Below are 20,926 nucleotides of genomic sequence, written 5' to 3'. Positions count from 1 at the left end.
CTCTCTTCCAGCTGTAGGTCGAACTGGAAGGAGAAGTTGAAAATTGCCAAAGGCATAAGACAGTGAAAAGCAATTTTTGAGGAGAAATCCTTTGCAAAAGATTCCTCTCTCACAGAGGAAACATCCACTTGCCTCTATGGAGGTAGAGACTTGTTAGGGCATGGTCAGTTTGTCAACTATACCAACAGGGAGAATGCTCTGGTTAAAAAAATAAATAACATAACACAAATGAATTCTCTCTCCAGACTTGACAGAAATACCCATGAGTTCTGACTTCTGCCCAGAGCAGTAGATCCACTGCAGGAGAAATCAAAACTGCAGACAAGAAAACTAATGTTGACTTTCAACCTTAATGTGAATTGATCTTAACAGGACAAATATGGCTTCCTACTTGTCTGTCTCCCTACCTTTTGAAAAAGTTTTGTTTGAATCAGACTGCCGAAAGCAGGAATAAAATCTTTTTTTTCCCAGGCGGCTAGCTATCTTTTTCACAGGAGGAGAAAATAAATGTTGGAACCCCAAGTTTTCATGATAGTTGGGAAAGCTGTTCTGAGAGAGTGATTTAGGGGGTTTGTGGTGGCAGGGGAGTAAAGAAGAGGAAAACATGCCAGCATACTTTGAAAAAAGAAAAGGAGTACTTCTGGCACCTTAGAGACTAACATACTTTGAGGTTATAATCTCATCAGAGAAATTTGATATTGTTTCACAAAGTCCTATGACCAGGCCAGAGACTGAGCGCCCTGGAAAATGTGACTGAAGGAGCTGCAGAATCTGCCTGTCACTCAGGGATTGACACTGGGAATGAAGGACAAAGCAAGTGAAAATTCAGGGCAAAAACTACAACAAACTTGAGGATTTGTATACCAGTATGGAGTTGGACCTGCACCACATAGTCAAGACTGATTCTCGGATACTACAGTGATAACATCCCTAAAAGATATTTTAGATAGACCCAGATCCAACTTTGAGGGTTTCCAGATTCAGGGGAGTTTATCTCTGTGTTGTATAGAATGGGTTTGGAGATTGAGTACTAATTAGCAAAGGGAAAAGCAAATGAGAGTAACAGCGTTTAAATGTGTTTTTATTTTGTGTGTGTTACCCTGGGGGACCAAGGAATTGCTCCTGAGCATGAGACTGTGTGTTGGGATTCTAATCTTCAACCTACCACTTACTCAGTGAGCCAAATTCTAAGATGACTTTGCACCCCTTGATGGGGTTTCAGGAAGTATACATTAGTGCAGAATTTGGTCCTCTGTGAGACCTTGAATGTCAACTGGGCCCAAATTTTCAAAAGTGGGCATTAAATTTGGGTTACACTAACAGCCATAATGAGAAGGTTATCCTTACTAGATAAAATGGTTGAGATCATTTGGTCATAGGTCCTGGTAGGAATGCTACAATATATATTAGAAACAAATTCATTCCTGTACTGGACATGGTTTGTTTCTGAACTATCCATGTGAGATCTCCTCCTGACACCTTGTGGCCAGATTCTAAAACTGACATTCCCTCAATGTGGAAAAGAAATGGTATTGTTATGAAGCCACAGTGAAGGTTGTAACTAGCTTCCCGTTATTAGTAGAGAAATCTTTTGTGTATGATTTTCTGCCTAGAGAAGAGCTTCATTTTTATTTAAAGTTGGAGGTAACTGAACAAGACAATCCCATAATATGTCAGTTTGATACATCAGTGGTAAATCACATCTGATTGCATTTTCCTAATTGTTCTTGACAAGTGTGCGTCCTGACTTGAAGCCACATCTACTGATTCTCAGCTGTGTCCTTTAGCCACAAGATCATATTTTCCCTGCAAGGTCCCCAGCAGACTTTATAAAATTTGCAGTGGCCTTTGTATTCTTTACTCTCTGAATGTCTCTGCTCATTGGCCTTGGAGGTCTCTGCTCCTTAGCAGTCTCCGTTGACATCAAGATGAGATTTGCATGTTGGGACATGTTGTGTCTATAAGGACACATGTATTGTTTCTTTAAATTGGTAGCAGAAAGCTAGGCAGGAGGGTGCTGGGGAAAGTTCTAGGCAGACACTTTACAGAGAAGTACAGAGTGAGTACAGTACCTTGAAAAATAATGCTGTTGTGCTTATTCTAATAAGGTTCTTATTCAGGATTGGAAGAAAGTGACCCTTTCTGTGATTCTTCATAATTGTCACATGGCCGTGTCCTCCAGCCTCACTTCCACAGTCAGGTGGCTTTAGCATTGGGCAAAGGGACATGCTTTGGCCAACCTTGGTTTCATACAACTGGTTGAATGATGCAGGCAGAGACATTATCACTTCAGTTTTAAAGGCAACTTCTGCTGCTTCACATATAAGATGTTAACCTTCTGGTCCTCTGGCAGGCAGCAGTTAAAACACTGAATGCAGCCAAGCCAGGCCCAATGTACGCATACACATTTAGATGCTGCCTGGGATATCAGTGATGGAAATGAATGCAGTTCAGGTAAAGGCACTACTAATACCTCAGAGTTATTTTCTACTGAACAGAACATCAAGGCAATACAGGTGACAAGGTTTCCAGCAGCCAGACAAATGCCAAGGTATTTATTGAAAAGAAAGGAAACTGTGGTAAGATTTTCTCCTCCCCTCACAAAGAAGTTCAGGAGGCCCAGCATGCAGCCTGTGGGGGCGGAGATAAAAAAGTGACTTTAAACTGCCTTTGCACTACCATTATTTTGGAACAGCCTGTACCTGCACAGACCTTAATGTAACTTAGGCTGCTCTGATTTATGATCTGTATCCCAGGGTCTCCTGTGTGCCTTGGGAAGCCCAGAATAGTGATACTGTGGTGTGCATGCAGCATGTTCTCACTACATGCTCTCGCTCTCTTTCCCCTTCCTTGGCCTTCCCCTGACATACAGTCTATCCTGAAGCAAGGAGGAGGATTAATGAAGAGCCCTTATGCCAGAAAGCCCCCCATGGAAGGTTTATTCTTAGTTACTGCCCCCTTTAAGGTCCCTTTGCACAGCCAGAGCAATGTAAATGAGAACCAGACCCTATGATGATGTGATTTAGTTGGGTTTGTCCTCTTTTGAGCAGGGGGTTGGACTAGATGACCTCCTGAGGTCTCTTCCAACCCTAATCTTCTTTGATCATATGATTCTATATATGGACGCATGCCTGGGGAAACTAATAATTCTAGCAGATCATAAGTCAATTAGCTAACACTCTGTAGTGTGGCTAACACATTTGTAAATGCGGGTCTAAGCGTTCCAGAACACAAACAATTATGGAGTGTCTAAACTAGCATTTACAAAGATTTTAGTTAACTTGAGTTAACTGGAAATCAATTAAACTTGAGTGATGACAGGACCACAAACTTTAGTCTAGATTTAGCACATGAGGAATCCTGACTCATCTGGCAAGGTCCTTGTGGCAGACACATGTGGCAGACACACAAATTCAAAGGTGATGTGTAAGAGAAGGTGTAAGTTACATTTAAATAAGTAAGGACCAGATACTTCACTCACTGATGCTAGTGTAAATCAGGAGAAACTCTATAGAAGTAAATAAATTATACAGATGGCAAAAGCCTAAAGGCCCTGAGTAAATACATGTAAAGGAGCCTAAGGGCTTGTCTAGACTAGAGAAATTTGCACTGGTGTAATTACATTGTAACATCACTGCAAACCTCTAATGTACAGATGCTGAACAGAAGCAAAACAAGGCTTGCACCAATGTGATTTACCCTGGTAACTTACACTGGTGCTGCACATCTACACTGGAGATTTGCCCTGTTTAGTTACACCTAGGCAAAAATCCCAGTATAACCAGGACCTAAACAAATCTTAAGGGAATCTCAGCTGGGAAAGGATTGGTTGATTGTAACACCGATGTAACTCACTCTGCACTCTCTTAGGGCATGTCTAAACTACAAAGTTAAATCGACTTAATTTAAGTCGACATCCAGCTGCCACAGTAATTAAGTTGATTGGGCGGGTCTACACCACACTCATTGTGTCGGTGGAGTGCATCCTCCTAGCAGCACTTGCATCGATGCAGAGAGCAGTGTGCCCTGGGCAGCTATCCCACAGTGCAACTAGCAGCAGGGGTTTTGGGGAAGGGCTTGCAATGCCTCATGGAACCAAAACATTGTTAGGGGGGAATGGGAACATAGCTTCAACCTCCCATGGTGCAGTTTACTTCCTCCCTCCCTCCCCTGATATCAACAGCAAACAACCCATACTTTTTCAGGCCTTTTTTCAAAAGGCTGGCTTAGCTGCATGTACACAATACCCCAAAAAGTGAGGACCCCGCTCAGCTGTGCACTCTTGTTGTGAGCATTACAAACACCTTGCACCTTATCCTGAAGTATTTCCAGAGCCGAGACGGGAGCCACCACGTGAAACGTGATATCATTCGAGCAGCCCTCTTGCAAGCCAGAGAACAAAACAATTCCCAGTTGCTGCTGGCAGTCACGCAGCAGCTGAACACAGTGGAGTGTCATTTCTGGTCCTGGGAAACAAGCACTGACTGGTGGGATCACAGTTATGGGATGATGAGCAATGGCTGCAGAACTTTCAAATGTGGAAGGCCACTTCCCAGGAGCTTTCCCCAGCAATACTAAAAGGAGACCTGCTCTGACAGTGGAAAAGCGAGTGGCGATCACTGTTTGGAAGCTTGGAATGCCAGATTGCTACCAGTCAGTGGGAATCAATCTGGAGTTGGTAAATCCACTGTGGGAGCTGTTGTGGTCCAAGTGGCAGGACCATTAATCGACTTCTGCTAAGAAGAATAGTGACTCCGGGCAATGTGCAGGACATAGTGGATGGTTTTGCAATGATGGGGTTCCCTAACTGCAGTGGGGCACAGACCACCTTGGCGCCAGACCACCTTGCCAAAGAATACATAGAGTGCCAGAGGTGTTCAATATTTCGTTGAACATGTCATTGTGTATTCTCTTTGTCCGTTTTCTAATCTGCAAAAACCTCTCCACTGGTGTGAAGGATAAGCTGAAGGCCAAGCTTTCCACTGTAAGGCATGCGCAGCACAAGGCAACCATTGTCAGTGCATACCCTGGGTCTAGTACAAAATTGCTATTTAAAAATCACTCCCCTTATTTCACTGAAGTGCAAGACGGAATATAATCAGTATCCCTAGCTGTTCAATGAACCGGTTTGCCGTTCCAGCCATAGTGAGTATGGCCCAGGGACATGGGTGATGGGCCTTGTGCTGCAACTTGTGGGCAACCTGCATGAGAAGTACATGTGGGCAGGTAGACAATGCCCCCTCCTCTTAGCAACATGGATGGTTCACAGAGACTGGGGACCAGTGTTAAGCCTCCAAAAATGCGATCTGTGGCCGAGGCAACTCTGGGGTGGGGGGGGGGGAGAGTTTGCGGCCACAAGAGAACACAGAACCCCCCTTCCCCTTCCCTTGACTGCTGGTAACAGTCGCCCTGGGCTTGCAGATTCTTAGGTCAATGTCGTTCCCTGCCACTCAAACCACAAGCATGTTAGGGAAACCGTGGTTGAGGGACCCGGAAATCACCATGGGTGGGAGAATGACATGCTCTGTTGTTTGTGGTACAAGCACTTGTAATGAAAACTTCCACCATTTCCTCTAGGTGATCCTATGTGATATCAGCCTCTTGAGGGTAACGGAGGTGACAGGGGAGCAGATGCTGCAAGTGTCCGGGTACAGACCTGGCCCTCATGCTGCTATGCTGTGTACCTCAGTGATGCTTCCAGAATTAATACTAGACTGGCGTGAGAAAGTGGCCTACCATGGTGGAAGAAATAACAAATCTTCTGCAAAAGATTGCAGAGTACCTTCATAAAAGTTTCCTTGAGACCTCTATGGAGGATTCCTGGGCCATCCCAGTGCACATAAACAGTCTTGTCTGAGGGGCATCCTCTGTGTAGCTGGAGCGGCCACTGGGAATCAGATACCCACTGCACCTCACTTTTTCTTCATATTAAACATAAAATATATGAGCATGTAACTCCTACAGTTTGATTGGAACAGCATACTCATCAGAGGTGCCTTCCCCAGCAACACGCTTGACCACAATGCTAGTCCTGGCTCTCAGGGAGAATGGATCCCCCTCTCGCCTGTCTCCCATTCTCCTCCTCTTCCTTGTCTAAAATCTCCTCCTCATTGTTGCCTGAGGTGGCCCAGGACTCAGACTCCTGTGAGGTATCCACGATGCATGTGGGGGTAATGGTGGGGTCGCCGCCAAGAATCACTTGCAGCTCATTGTAGAAGCGGCATGTTTATGGTGGAGAACCAGAATAACTGTTTGCCTCCCTTGTCTTCTGGTATGTCTGCCAAAATTCTTTGATTTTCACATGGCACTGCTGTGTGGCCTGGATGTAGCCCTTCTCCTCTATGCCCCGCGCGATCTTTTTGTAGATGTCTATGTTTCTACAGCTGGATCAGAGCTGTGCTTGCATACTCTTCTCCCCAGAGACCGATAAGATTCACCACCTCCTGTGTACTAAAGGCTGGAGTATGTTTGTGGCACTGAGTCGCCATGATCAGCTGGGCTGGTGAGCTCTCCACACTGATCAAACAGGAAATGGGAATTGAAAAGTTCCCAGGGCTTTTACAGCAGAAGGGCTATTTCTTGTGTACCTGGCTGCTGTGCAACGGAGTTGAAAACAATCATCAGAGTGCTCACAGTGGAGTATTGTGTGACACCTCCTGGAGGCCAGTTCAGCTTCAGTCGACTTATACAACGCTGCATCTATATTGCCTCTCTGTCAGCCCGTCAATATTGAATTAAGCGCTACACTTCTTGCAGAGGTGGAGTAACTAAGTCAACGTAACAGGTGAGTTAGGGCAGCGATACTGTAGATGCAAACATTATTAGATCAACATAAGGCAGCTTCCATCAAACTAAGTTTATAGTAGAACTGTCAAGTGATTAAAAAAATTAATTGTGATTAATCACAGTTTTAATTGCACTGTTAAACAATAACAGAATACCAATTGAAATTTATTATAAATATTTTGGATGTTTTTCTACAATTTTCAAATATATTGATTTCAATTACAACACAGAATACAAAGTTTACAGTGCTTACTTGATATTATTTTTGATTAAAATATTTACACTGGAAAAAGATAAATAAAAAGTTGTATTTTTCAATCACAAGTACTGTAGTGCGATCTTTTTATCGTGAAAGTCAACTTACAACTTTTTTTTGTTATATAACTGCACTCAGAAACAAAACAATGTAAAAATTTTAGAGCCTACAAGTCTACTCCACCCTACTTCTTGTTCAGCCAAACACCAAAACAAACAAGTTTGTTTCCATTATGATTTATGGGAGATAATGCTGCCTGCTTCTTATTTACAATGTCACCTGAAAGACAGGCATTCGCCAGGCACTTTTGTAGCCGGCATTGCAAGGTATTTATGGGCCAGATATGCTAAACATGTTGGAGGTGATCACTCAAAATGAAGTGGGCAATTGAGGGTTACATGCATTGCCCCGTCTGTTTAACAATCTGTCCCAATTTGTATTTAGCTCAGCTGCTCAGACACTGCTTCCTTCCTGAGACCTGAAGAAGAGCTCTGTGTAGCTCGAAAGCTTGTCCCTTACACCAATAGAAGTTGGTCCAATAAAAATATTACCTCACCCACCTTGTTTCTTTCATATTCTGGGACCAACACAACTACAACACTGCAAACTACTGTTAGTTCGTACATGTTGGCTAAAATGTGCTAACATCACACTTTAAACCCTCATCAAGCCAAGGCCTAAACTGGAGTTCCCTGCATGTTCATCTTTACTCAGATGAGTAGGCCTGTTGATTTCAGTGGGACTGAATGAGTAAGGGTGTCAGAATGGGGCCCTGAAATCCTTACTCCATTTTTACTCAGGCAAAATAGGAGTCACTGAGAATTTTGCTGAAGTATAGACTGTCAAAGTCTGTCAAACTCTGAGTATAACTTTAGGATTTTCCCCTATCTGAACAAGAATCAATTGATCCACCACTCAGATGTAGACACCACCTGTCATTATGCAAACTAAAATGCAAGAAGGACCTGCTTTTTGGGCCAGTGACCATCTTTTCATTGTGTACATGTACAGTGGCTAACACAATGGATCCTCTAGGGGTTACCGTAATACAAATAAACAATCATTCTAATTATTGTATGTGATTTCTGGATAGTGGTGGGGAGAATTCTAAAATTCTGATGGTGAAGAGCCTGCCTGTGAATGTGTGTCCTACTCCATCAGCAGCAACTCCATGACAGCACATTCCTTCGATACTGCCCAGCCTTTGTGCTGTTTAAGTGACAGAAGATTTGTCAAACACTCAGCCTCCAACTGTTCTGAATCATCACTGTTCAACTGATGATGGGGTTATGGCAACAGACAAAACGTCATTGGCTGTGATCCATGAACCCCAGCAATGAGAAACCCAGGTAATAAAATAACTGCATTTAAAAAGCAGTTAAGACTCTCACCACACACAAGACCCTGCATCAGTCGATCTGAGAAAGGATTTTGAGCTGAACAGCATGCTGATAAATGGCCTTCACTGATTACTCCAGGATGTTTCGCCAGCAGCTACTTTATTCAGCTGTCCAAATGAGCAATCAATATGTTAGCTATTCTTAATGCATCTAACAGTGGTTTCCAGAGTTAAGGGAATATATCATGTTCCTCAAAACATCACACAGACTTCATTGGGTAACTTCACTATATGGTGGAAAGATGATGCTCTTTAAACATTGTAATCTGATCCTGTGGTTTGGTATTGGTTTCTCTTAGTTTATATAAACCCTCTGGATTTATTGTCCATTCTTCACTTTTGCAGGATGGCAAATGAGAGTAAAAGCGCTGAAAATAAAGCTTTTTTTAAAAAGGGAAATTAAAATTGAAGATAATTTAAGAGGGAGACTCTGACTTATGCCATGTTTACACTCCAAAATTATGTCAACCTAAAAAATGTGGACATACAGCCACCAGTTATTGTACTGCTTGTGTGCGTGCACGCTACACTTCTTGTGTCGGCGGTGCGCATCCTCACCAGGAGCGCTTGTGTCGATGCAGAATGCAGTGCACCATGGGTAATTATCCCACTGTGCAACTCACCACCATCTAGCACAGGGTGCTGTGGGAAGTTTACACAATGCCTTCTGGGGCTGAAATGAGTCATGCAGGGGTGACTGGGAGCATGAGTTCAACTTCCCACAATGCAGTGTTCTCCACCCCATAATTTCATCTGCATCCCATAATATTTGATGCCTCTTTTCAAAATCCCCACAAACCTGTGTGTCCTTCCTTGCTGTCCATCATTGCTGACAGAAGCATGGAGCCTGCACAGCTCTGCACTATTGTCATGAGCATTTCAAGCACAGGGCATCTGATCCTGCAGTGTTGCAGAGCTGCAAGAGGAGCCATAGGGAACATGACAATTTCTTGGAGGGTTGATTGCTGTGAGCCACAGAAAGAAACAATTCAAGGTTGTTGGCAGCATTCATGGAGCAGCTGTAGACAGTGGAGTGCCAGTTCTGGGCCCAAGAGGCAAGCACTGACTGGTGGGATTGCAGTGTGATGCAGGTTTGGGATAACAAGCAGTGGCTGCAGAACTTTCAAATGCACAAGGCCATATTCCTGGATCTGTATGCCAAACTCCCTCAACCCTCCAGCATAGGGTCACCAAAATGAGAGCCACACTGACAGCTGAAAAGTGAGTGCGATTGCACTGTGGAAACTTGCAATGCCAGATTGTTACCGGACAGTCGAGAATCAATTTGGAGTCGGGAAATCCACTGCAGGGGTGGCTGTCATGGAAGTGTGCTAGGCCATTAATTGACTGCTGCCATGCAGGATTGTGACTCTGGGCAATGTGCAGGGCATAGTGGATGGTTTTTCAGCAATGGGGTTCCCAAACTACATGGGGTGCTAGATGGTACACATATCCCTATTTTACCACCAGACCATCTTGCCACAGAGTATATCAACAGAAAGGGCTACTTTTCCATGGTAATACAAGTGCTGGTGGACCACCACGGATACATTACTGACATCAGTGTGGACTGGTCAGGGGAGGTGTATGACGTGCACATCTTTAAGAACCCAGGAATGTTCAGAAATCTGCAAGCAGGGACTTTCTTTCCTGACCAGCAGGGACTTTCTTTCCCCCCAGCATACCCCTAGCTCCCATGGCTCATGAAGCTGTACACCGGCAACCTCGACAGCACCAAGGAACAATTCAACTACCAGCTCAGCAGGTGCAGCATGACAGTTGAATGTGCCTTTGGCATTGTTTACTCACAAGATTAGACTTCACTGAGAAAAATATCCCAATGGTTATATCTGCCTGCTGTGTTCTGCATAATATCTGTGACGCATAGGGGGGAAAGTTTTGCTGGGATGGAGGGCAGAGGTGGAGCAGCTGTCAGCCAGACACAAGGTTTATTCGAAGAGCTCAATGTGGAGCTATACAGCTCAGGGAGGCTTTGAAAGAACATTTTAATAGTGAGCCAGAGTAGTGTGTGGTGCTGTAGTGTGCTCTAACAAGCCTTGCTCTTTTGCAGCCCAGTATGAATCCTGCAGTGAGTGCTACGTGTAGGAATATAACACTGACAGTGCACCTGTTAATACTGTCTGAGATTGATGTTATGTGTTCTGTGATAAAATAAAGTAACAGGAAATTGGTCGATGTCAGCCCTGCTCAGCACCAGTCAGCATACGTTGTGAATTAATAAAGATGAATTATGTTCCAAAAAATAGAATTGTATTCTGTAACATGAGCCAGGAAAATAAAACAACTATTTAGCACTTTATAAATCATAAAAAATTAAGGGACCAGAAATTATGAAGGGGAAAGAACAGTCATTTCCATTTCAGATACACATACACCAACCCTGTCTTTCACAGGTCAGTGTATGTGCACTTGTGATTGTCTTTAACGTTGCTCGGGGTGGAGTGGTAGGGGTAGTGCAGCAGCTCTTAATGGCATATGGACGCTGAGGGGAGGCGTAGGGAGGTCCGGACATTGAGTTGTCTATGGGCTGCAAAGGGAGGCCAGCACAGGACGCTTGAGCGCAGGTCTACCAGAGTCTGCAGCATCTCTGTTTGCTGCCTGAGAAGCCCCATTATGTCCTGGTGCATCTCCCTCTTCTTTTCCAGCTTGGATTCCTGGCCTTCCTTCTCTCCACTCTTGCCTTCTGTATGCTGTCTGCAAGGGTCATCCTCCAGGCCCTGTTGTCATTCTCTGATGCAACACTGGCTTGCAGCATCTCCTGGAACATGTCATCCCAAGTCCTCTTCTTTCTCCTCCTTATCTGCCTCAGATGTTCCATGGGTGTGGAGGGGGAGACCCTCAAGGCCACAATGGCATCAGCTGCAGATACAACACAGAAAAGTGCCATTGTCGATGTTTTCACTACAGAAATTGAAACTTAGGATACTGAACTCACTCCCCTTGATCCCAGAAAGTTATAAGTGCTACATTCTCACTTCCCCTTGGAATTGATATAGTACGGTGCTAGAGTTGCCAGGCATCCCGGTTTTCAAGCGGAATGCCTGGTCGAAAAGGGACTGTGGCAGTTCTGGTCAGCACCACTGACCGGGCCGCTAAAAGTCCGGTCAGCAGCACAGCAGCAGAGCTAAGGTAGGCTCCCTGCCTACCCTGGCTCCATGCAGCTCCCAGAAGCAGCAGCATGTCCGAGGAATTATGGCCAATGGAAGTTGCGGGGGCAGCGCCTATGGATGGGGACAGCACACAGAGCTGCCTGGCCACACCTTTGCCTAGGAGACACCCAGAGGGACATGCTGCTACTTCTGGGAGCTGCCTGAGGTAAGTACCCCAACCTCCTGCCCATCCTTGAGCCCCCTCCTGCACGCAACTCCCTCCTGGAGGCCACACCCACTCCTGCACTCCGAACCCCTCAGCCCAACCCTGGAGCCTGCACCCCCAGCCGAGAGCCCCCCCCTGCACCCAAACCCCTCATCCCTGGCCCCACCCCAGAGCTTGCACCCCCAGCCACAGCCCTCATCCCCTCCCGCACTCCAACCCCCTGCCTCAGCCTGGTGAAAATGCGCAAGTGGGGGTGGAGGAGAGTGAGCAATGGAGGGAGGGGGGAATGGAGTGAGCAGGGGGCCCTCAGAGAAGGGGTGGGGCAGGGCAAGGGTGTTTGGTTTTCTGCTGTTAGAAAGTTGGCAACTCTACCTTGGCAGTGCCAGTCACAGCACCAACCATGCTGAGTATAGTCCTCAGGTGTGGGGGTGGGAAAATGAGGGTGGGGGAATAATTCAGGCCTGGTCTACAGTGTGGGGGGATCGATCTAAGATATGCAACTTCAGCTACGAGAATAGTGTAGCTGAAGTCGACATATCTTAGATCTACTTAGAATCACTTACTTTGCGTCCTCGCGGCGCAGGATCAGTGGCCGCTCCCCCGTCGACTCCACTTCTGCCTCTCACTGTGATGTAGTTTCGGAGTCGACAGGAGAGCAATCAGGGATCAATTTATCACGTCTACTCTAGACATGATAAATCGATCCCCAATAGATCAATCACTACTTGCCGATCCAGCGGGTAGTGTAGACAAGGCCTCAGAGGCATGAGTATATGCGTATAGAGCAGTAGAGCTGAATACTGACACCGTTTTCCACAGGCAGTGCTGATTTTAGCTGAAATCTTACTCCTGAAGGTAACAAAGCCAGAGAGAGCACAGCTGCTGCTGGCATCCCGATGCTGCCTGGGCCCGTATGCTGCTAGTCTGTGTACTGCAGTGGTCCCTGCTGAAGTAATCGCTAAATGGCACAGGAAAGTGTCTTACCATAGAGGAAGAAATAAGGCAGCCCTCCCCAGGAACCTTTGGCAGAGGATTGCAGAGTACCTCCATGAAAGCTTAACTGAGATCTTTTTGGAGGATTCACAGGACATCCCGGTGCACATAAACAAACTGGTCCGCATTGCCCCCCTTCTCCGCCCCCTCCCCACCTCCTAACTCTAGAGGGGAATGAAAAGCAGATAGCAATTCAACCTCTCTTCGTTGTTTCACTACTTCTTCTAGCACAAGTAAAAAAGAGTAAATCAACAGATGTGTCCTGCTACTTTGGGCGTTCCATCCCTGTAATTTACAGTGAAGCCAAAAACACATCCTGGCTTGCTGTGCAGCTGTATCACCAGTAGCCTGTTCCCCATGCTCCTCATCCACCTCCTCCTCCTCACTGTTCATAGTAGGGGCCTGTGTCTCAGGCTTCTCCGAAGTATCCATGGGGCTTTGGGGATGATGGCGGGGTCTTCACTGAGGGTGGCATGCAGTTCTTTGTAAAAGCAGCAGGTCTGCGGCTCTGCACCAGATCAATTGTTGGCCTCCCTTGCCTTTTGGTATGCCTGCCACAGCTCCTTAGCTTTCACATGGCACTGTTGTTGGTCCCTGTTGTAGCCTTTCTCCCACATGCCCAGAGCAATCTGCTTGTAGATGTCCACATTTGTATGGCTGGATCGGAACTGTGTATGTACAGCCTCTTCTCGCCACAGACCCAGGAGACCCAACCAACACCTCCTGTGCACTCCAGGCAGGAGCACGTCTGCAAGTGTAGGTGGCATGGTCAGCTGGGCAGTTGCATACAACAATGGAGAATTGCTAGGTATGCTTGCCAAGTTGAGCATCAAAGAAAAGGAATTTCAAAAATTCACAAGGCTTTAAAGGGGAGAGGCCTCTGGTCAGTGGAGTTCACAATGATGGTCAGAGTGGTCACTGTGGGGCATTGTGGGACAGCTTCTGGAGGCCAGTAACAGTCGATGAAAGTCATATGGTGTCTACGCTGACACTGTGTAAACCTAAGTACATTGCCTTTGACTCCATGCCTCTCAGGGGAGTGGTGTTGAAAAAAATCACAGTTTATAAGTACATACAACTAAAAACACAAAAAGATTAGGATTTCAATCTGAGCCACACTAATTTGCCTCCACATTCCATTGACTAATTAGTAGTGATGGGCCCAAACAAATTCTAGTCACCTCCAGCTGAACATACCGGCTAGCTCCTGTCTCCATAATGGGTCAAACTAAGACCCTGGATCAGACCACCTGAATTTTGGAAAATTTGGTTCTCATCAGATAATGATTAATTTCACACACAATTATAGCGGAACATCAGCTCTGCTCCAGTTAAGATTAAGAAAACGTTTGTTTAAAGGATGTTTCTTCTACATACATCTGCACTTTGCAGCTTGGGCCTAACTCTATCATATGAATATGACAAAGTTGTTAATACAGACTATCTCTATAATATTAATATGATAGAGTTGTTAATACAGAGTAAATATTAATATAAAGTATGGGCAATTTACTGATAGAATCTTACCTTTTTCATTTCCGAAATTTTTTGTGTTTAATTTTGCCATGTTAATCTTACTTTAACAAAGAAACAAGATTGACAGTTCATAATAAAACATACTTTAATATCACTTTTAATCTACTTATCCCAAGTTATAAATGCTGATTAAGAATTACAGTTTCTTCTCCTCTGTATTATACTCTTTCTACAGATGGAAAAACGCAGGCTTGGAGCTATTTTGTGACTTAATCAAGACAAAGATCCCAGTGTAGATTAGCAGCCTGAAACCACTGTGCATTAGACACATATAGTTGTATATATTGAGAGGCACTATAATCTCCTAATGGATAGGTACTGGCCTGGATTTCAGGTGGGCCAGTTCTGCTCCTAGCTCTACTGACCTCTTGTGTAACCTTGGGCAAGTCAAATCACCTCTCTGTGCTTGTTTCCCCTCCCTCCCGTTTTGTGTCTTGTCTATTATAGCAGGGAACTTGCCACTGCTGTAGTTATAATTAATTAAGTTAAAGACAAGCTCTAAAATATGCATGGTTATTCAAATTGCCTTGAAATTTTGTGTGCCTCATGGGGGTGAGGGTTACTGATCCAGATTTGGGATCACTTAACCAAGGGGTCCCCAAGATATAGCCCACTAACATAACTAAAGTGGTGCAATCACGCCAGGCATCATGAGGTTATCGGGGCCCAGTTAGAATATGATTTCAATTTAGAACCCATGAGGACAGAGAGACAACAGGAATGGGGGTGCCATCCCCTGTCTGGAGATGTAAGGGAACTGCACCCCTGGTTGGTGCAGTGTGTAGGACCCAAGCATCCCGGAGCCTGTATACCCACTGCCTCGAAATCTAACAGGAGTGTATACACAGATTATCCCCAGTAGATAGAACCCAGGGGTCTGGCAATCAGGACAGGGGATGGGCTGTTTGTGCTGGTGGTACAAAGGGCTGCTAGCCATGGAGGGCTCTCGGATCTAGCCACACACACGTATCCCCCTTCATGCCACTGCCAGTCCAGCAGAAGATGAGCTGTGCTGCACCGCAGCAGACGAGGCTGCCAGGAGAAGTGTGCTGGCCCCCCAGGGCAGAGGGGGCTGGGCTGAGGGGCCCCTGTAGCTCGGGCAACCCTGGGCCCCAGTTGTGAGTAGCCAGCAAGGGTGTGTGGAGAAGGCACGGGGAGATCATAGTGCTGGGGAATGCATGGGAACATGGTAGAGTAGAGACAGGAAACACAGCCCCCCTAGAGACAGAGTTTAAGGCAAAAGCTTTGACTGCTTTGTATGGAGTGGAGGAGCAGGGGGAACTGGGAGGGATTGAGGGAGAGGGAGTTTGGGGTGGAGAGGATGGAGCAGAAGTGGGTAGAGCCGGGGGGAGGGATCAGAGATGTTGAGGGTGGGAGAAGTGGGTTGGAGCACCCTTGGGGGATTTAGATCAGAGATGGGAGGATGGGGGAGTGGGGGGAGTTGGAGCAGAGCTGGAGGGAACTGAGAGGAGGTCTAGGGGACGGCTTGTGGGGGCTTAAAACAGGGCTAAAGGAGTGGATCAGGAAAGGGGGGCAGGAGGGGTACTAGATTGGAGCTGGGGGACTCAAAGAGGTTGGACGGGTGTTAGGGAGACCTGAGGGGGCTGGATCAGAACTGGAGGAGAATGAGGGGGGCTGTGGGGATCTGGGGAAGCCCTGTCCTGGGTGGGGAGCTCAGAACAGGCATACGGAGAGCCATGTGTCAAGAACACACTGCTGAGATGGGGATGAAGAGTTGGGAGTGGTCATGCTTGATGTATATCCCATGCTCTCAAGCTTTCAGGAATGGGGATGGGACACCCATTGAGATGAAGGGAGAAGTTCACACATCTCAGAGCTATTGTTTCAAGGTGTATTCATCTCCATGGAATGTTCTGATTCAGCAGAGACCATCACATTCAGATGAATGGGCCACTTCACATCTCTGAGCTTCCTATGTTTTCAGGATCATCCTGTGCTGGGGATCCGTATGCAATAAAGCAGTGGATAATTAATTATTAATTTCATACACAGATATAGCAGAGCACCAGCTCTGCTACAGTTAAGATTGAGAAAACTTTTGTTATGTTTCTTCTACATACTCTTTTAATTAATTCTTCATTTTAATTTGCATGCATGCCTGGATTGTCTTGAAATGTGCTGTGACTCTACGAGGGGGTGGGGTGGGAAGGAGGCTGGAGTTAGTGGTCTACATTTGGGATAATTTGAGCAAGAGCTTACTGAGATATAGCCCCATCCTGTCCCCCAAAGAAAAACAGATGGTGACAGGTTCTACCAACAATATTTGTGCATACCTGACTTCTAAAGTTTTAATGGGTCGGGAAGGGGAGGGTGAGACGGAAATTGTGGCAGGAAGAGAGGGGCTATATGTGGTGGTGGATGGTGGGAAGAGAGACACCAGTCTTCTCTCAGGTGCTCAGTTACTGTAATCAATATGACAGGTTTCAGAGTAACAGCCGTGTTAGTCTGTATTCGCAAAAAGAAAAGGAGTACTTGTGGCACCTTAGAGACTAACCAATTTATTTGAGCATGAGCTTTCGTGAGCTACAGCTCACTTCATCGGATGCATACCGTGGAAACTGCAGAAGACTTTATATATACACAGAGAATATGAAACAATACCTCCTCCCACCCCACTGTCCTGCTGGTCACTTTAGATAAGCTATTACCAGCAGGACAGTGGGGTGGGAGGAGGTATTGTTTCATGGTCTCTGTGTGTATATAATGTCTTCTGCAGTTTCCACGGTATGCATCCGATGAAGTGAGCTGTAGCTCACGAAAGCTCATGCTCAAATAAATTGGTTAGTCGCTAAGGTGCCACAAGTACTCCTTTTCTTTTTGTAATCAATATGTAATAAAACTGTCAAGTTCTTGGGATATAGACCACGTCTAAAATTTCTTTCACTAGTCCTGTTAGCAACTACATGCTCCAAACATTTCAAGACATGATCATTATCCCCATTCCAGGATAATATTATTTTTTATTTGTATAACTGTAGCACTGAAGAGAACTAGTCCTGGCCCAGGACCCCACTGTACAAACGAAGAGCAAAAAAGAGCAAAAAGTCCCTGGCCCAAGGAGCTCACAAACTAAATATAAGACATGAGACAAGACATATGTTTATATCCCTTTATTGTTATCCTCTACAGAGTAACAATAAATAGCCTTGTTAACTTCTTTTTAAATCTCGTTTTGCTCATAGCTTCAATAACATGTTCCGGAAGTTACATCTGTGGGTTAATTATGCCTTGTGTAAAAATGTATTTCCTCTTATCAGGTTTTTTTTAATTTACCCCCACTCATTCTCATATAAAGAACAGGAGTACTTGTGGCACCTTAGAAACTAACCAATTTATTTGAGCATAAGCTTAATTCTCATATGTTGTTCCTATGCACTGTGGAGACAGATGTCTCAGACAAGCTAGATCCATAGATCAGCTGCTGCCTGCTGGCAGATTCTAATACATACTGTCATGTGAGAGACGATGCTAACAATATTCAGTGTCACAGTCACAGTCAAGTCAACAGGACAGCCCCGGTTCTCTAGTGTGTTGGACTGTGTATACCTCTCGAGCTCTGCCCCGGACAACGGCAGGCCGACTCGCTGTGCGTGTCCGGAGGTCGTGGGGGGCCGGGGCTGTCCCGGATTCACCGGTAGTTCCATCTTGACCGGGCAGAGGCACTAAGAGGGCAGGAGAACCTTCCCTTCCGCCTCGGTAGGTCTGAGCGCGGGAGCATATTACGTGACCCCTCCGCCACTTCCGCCTCAGTAGATGTCATGGCGGCGGAGCAAGCCTCACACGTGACCTCGGGCGGGCGGAGCTCTGTCCCACACGCTCTCGCGCGCAGCCTCGCTTCTCCCCCGCCCGCGTCCCCCTCTCGCCCTGGCCGCTCGCGCAGCTGCTCGGCTCTTGCTATATAAAGGGGCGAAGCGGGCAGAGCGGGCGGCTGGTGGCGGCGGCTGCAGCCCGAGGGTCGGCGAACGAGGCCGGGCCAGGCCGCGGGGCTCCCCGTGTGCCGGGGCGGGACGCGCGGGGCTCGGGGGGGACGCGCCGGGCAGGTTTATTGTTTTAGGGGCGACTCCGCCGTGGTGGGGGTGTCCCGGGGGGCTCGGGACATGGCGAGCTCGGCTAACACAAACCCCGTGGTAAGGACCGGGCCGGGGGGAAAGGGGGGCCCTGGGCGGCGACACAGGCGGGGCTCAAAGCCCCCCGCCATCCCTGGCTGGGAACGGTCGGCCTGGCCGGGGCAGCGCCCCCAGCCAGGCGCCAACTTCTGCTGACGCTCCGGTGGAGGCGAGCGCAGCCCCGAGCCAGCGGGGAGAGGCGCCGGGACCCGCCGGAGTGGGACGGGGGCTGGGGGCGGCGGCGTAGAGCCGAGCGGCGGGCAGGCAGCGTCTCTCCCAGCGAGGAGCCCCGAGGCGGGCCGAGCCTGGGGCGGGGGGAGCCGGGTAGCTCCGCCATCAGGCTGGGGGGATGGCTGGGGAGGGGGCGAGCCTCCTCGGGGGATGCGAGGGGAGATGCTGCTGTAGAAGCTAGGCGCTGCCTCCCGCGTCGGGGTGCGGGGCGAGGTGGCGGGTTGGTGGCATGTGTGGAACCCAGCCTGGCACTGCTGGAGCCATTTTATGTAGCGTTATAAGAAAGAGGCGATGGTTGAAAAGCACTTGTCCCAGCCCTGCAGACTCGGCTGACGGAGGAGAAACCCCCCTCCAGCCTCTCCCAGTGGCAAGGAAATAATTAAAAAACAACTCACCCCTTCCTCCCCCTTGTGCTTTCTGCACTCTCAGGTGGCTTGTTTTACGTGTATTCACATAGGTGTGCAATAAGCAGTCACATAAATCTGTGTAGCCACCAAGCCCCACCGATCACTTCTTTCCCTTCCCCTCTGAAAAGAATAAACCATCCACAAGCCTACCCCCAAAAAGCTGCTGACAAACCCCGAGTCCGGGCGGTTACGGTGCGGGCTTGGCCCCCTTGTTTGTGTCTCTGTGAGATCCATCATGGCTTCCCCTGCCTTTCTGTCTCCCTGCTCCTTGTGTTCCTCCTCCCTGTGGCTGCCCTGTTTATATAGAGCCATTGCCGCTCTCTAATATAGACTCTGCCAGGATGGGAAGGTGCTTTCCAGCCCCACGTCACCGCCTCTCCATTTAAACACCACATCAGCCTTTAAATAGGGAGAGAGCTGCTGGGAGGTGCATGCACCAGAGGCAGAGACTGAAAGAGAGACAGACACGGTCTCTTTGTCACTCAGTCCCTGCTTTTTCTGCTTAGCTGTTAGCTAGAGTCCCCTCTGCACTAGTCTGCTGCTCTTAAACCCAATTACTGGAGCTGTGGGATTTGTAAACTAGCAGTTGCTTATTTCTGTTAGTATATTTAGAGGGATGTTCCCCTCATAGATTTAATAATCTGCTGAATTAAATAGCTTTCTTTCCTTTTTTGTGTGTGTTGCTTAGGGAAAGACAACCAATCCCCCAACCCCATTTTGAAAGTATTCTGGAGTCCTTAGCTATTGAATGTCGTGCAGCAAATATCTAGTATATACATATGTCTGTCCTATTAAGTGCCTTTTTTGCTGGGGTAAAGTGGTAGTTGAACTAAAATAGTTCTTATCCAGTATTGTATAGAGAGAAGGTGGGATACCTATTTTATGATACTTTGCAAAAGTTTATTTAAGGGTGGACACACTACAGCTGTGAAGCTATACATATTTAAAATGTTTAATTTTTGGCAATAGATTGTAGGCTGGACTTCTGTAGCACTAAAATATCTGTTCTAGGTGATAAAGCTGATGGCTATACACACATGTTATTACCCTCCAGGAAGGGCTAGAATTTTTTTAAAGTTTTTCATAATTTTTGTGGAAGTAATATCAACACCAGTATTATAGGCAAATTTAAAAAATTTGATTGCTTCAAATGTTAAGTGCCAGGTAGCCCTTTATATTATAACAGAACCAGTCTTATATAAGCGTAAAGTGATTTCTGTTGCCTTCGTATTTTCTTTTTATTTTGGTTTCAGTCACTTAAGTTAGTCACTAATTCTGGACATTGCAGTTTATTGTGTGTCCCGTAAGCTGCATGCAGTGTCTGCATATGAGGATCTGAATATAAATGTCAGCAGACCCTTCAAAAAGCACAGGCTGTCCTCTGATAGTTTTAGGTTTTTTTATTTTGTTACTATATAACTGAAGTAGGCCTTTTTGTATGTGTGGTGTTTCATCTCACTATATAATAAATAGGAAGCAGTATAGGAAAAAATGGTATTTATTCTGAAGCATCTCTAAACTGCTTTGCAAGCCTCACTAAACTTGAATTCTCCATTGTACAAAGATAGTTAGCTGCACCTGTCTACTAAAACAATACAGCTTTTGAAAGTTGTTAGAAAACAACCGTGTCTGGAAAGTTCAGTTTGTAGCAATAAAAGATTAATCAAATAAAACCTTAAAATGTATCTGATTGAGGTGCAGGCTAAAAAGGGGTAAAGGGCAAGTTCTCTGTTGGATTTTATTTTTTATTTAAGACTTGACCACTAAAGAGAGTTTAGACCCTGATGCAGTTAACTTTGTGGAGTTCAGGTCTGAGTCTGGTAATGGAGCCAGATATTTTAACCTTATCTAGCAT

The 20,926-nt window shown here is 46.4% G+C and overlaps 1 protein-coding gene and 1 long non-coding RNA gene across 2 annotated transcripts in view; one reads left to right on the top strand and one right to left on the bottom strand.

Annotated features, from left to right (window-relative positions):
* Nucleotides 1-10,690: 10,690 nt before the first annotated feature.
* Nucleotides 10,691-19,353, bottom strand: LOC144266073 (uncharacterized). The gene is made up of 2 exons (XR_013346413.1): nucleotides 19,222-19,353; nucleotides 10,691-11,321 (listed from the first exon to the last, which is right to left on the bottom strand). It is a non-coding gene; the product is annotated as an uncharacterized LOC144266073 (long non-coding RNA).
* GTF2A1 (general transcription factor IIA subunit 1) overlaps nucleotides 18,146-20,926 on the top strand; it is a 36,681-nt gene continuing 33,900 nt past the window's right edge. The window contains exon 1 of the mRNA XM_077819223.1: nucleotides 18,146-18,454. Coding sequence (XP_077675349.1) covers nucleotides 18,425-18,454 — 30 coding nt within the window. The 5' untranslated portion in view covers nucleotides 18,146-18,424. The remainder of the gene's footprint in view (nucleotides 18,455-20,926) is intronic.

Source organism: Eretmochelys imbricata, chromosome 6 (genome assembly GCF_965152235.1).
Source record: "Eretmochelys imbricata isolate rEreImb1 chromosome 6, rEreImb1.hap1, whole genome shotgun sequence".
In the NCBI taxonomy this organism is placed as follows: domain Eukaryota; kingdom Metazoa; phylum Chordata; order Testudines; family Cheloniidae; genus Eretmochelys; species Eretmochelys imbricata.
The sequence above is the reverse complement of the archived record's forward strand: the minus strand, read 5'-3'. Positions and strand labels throughout refer to the sequence as shown.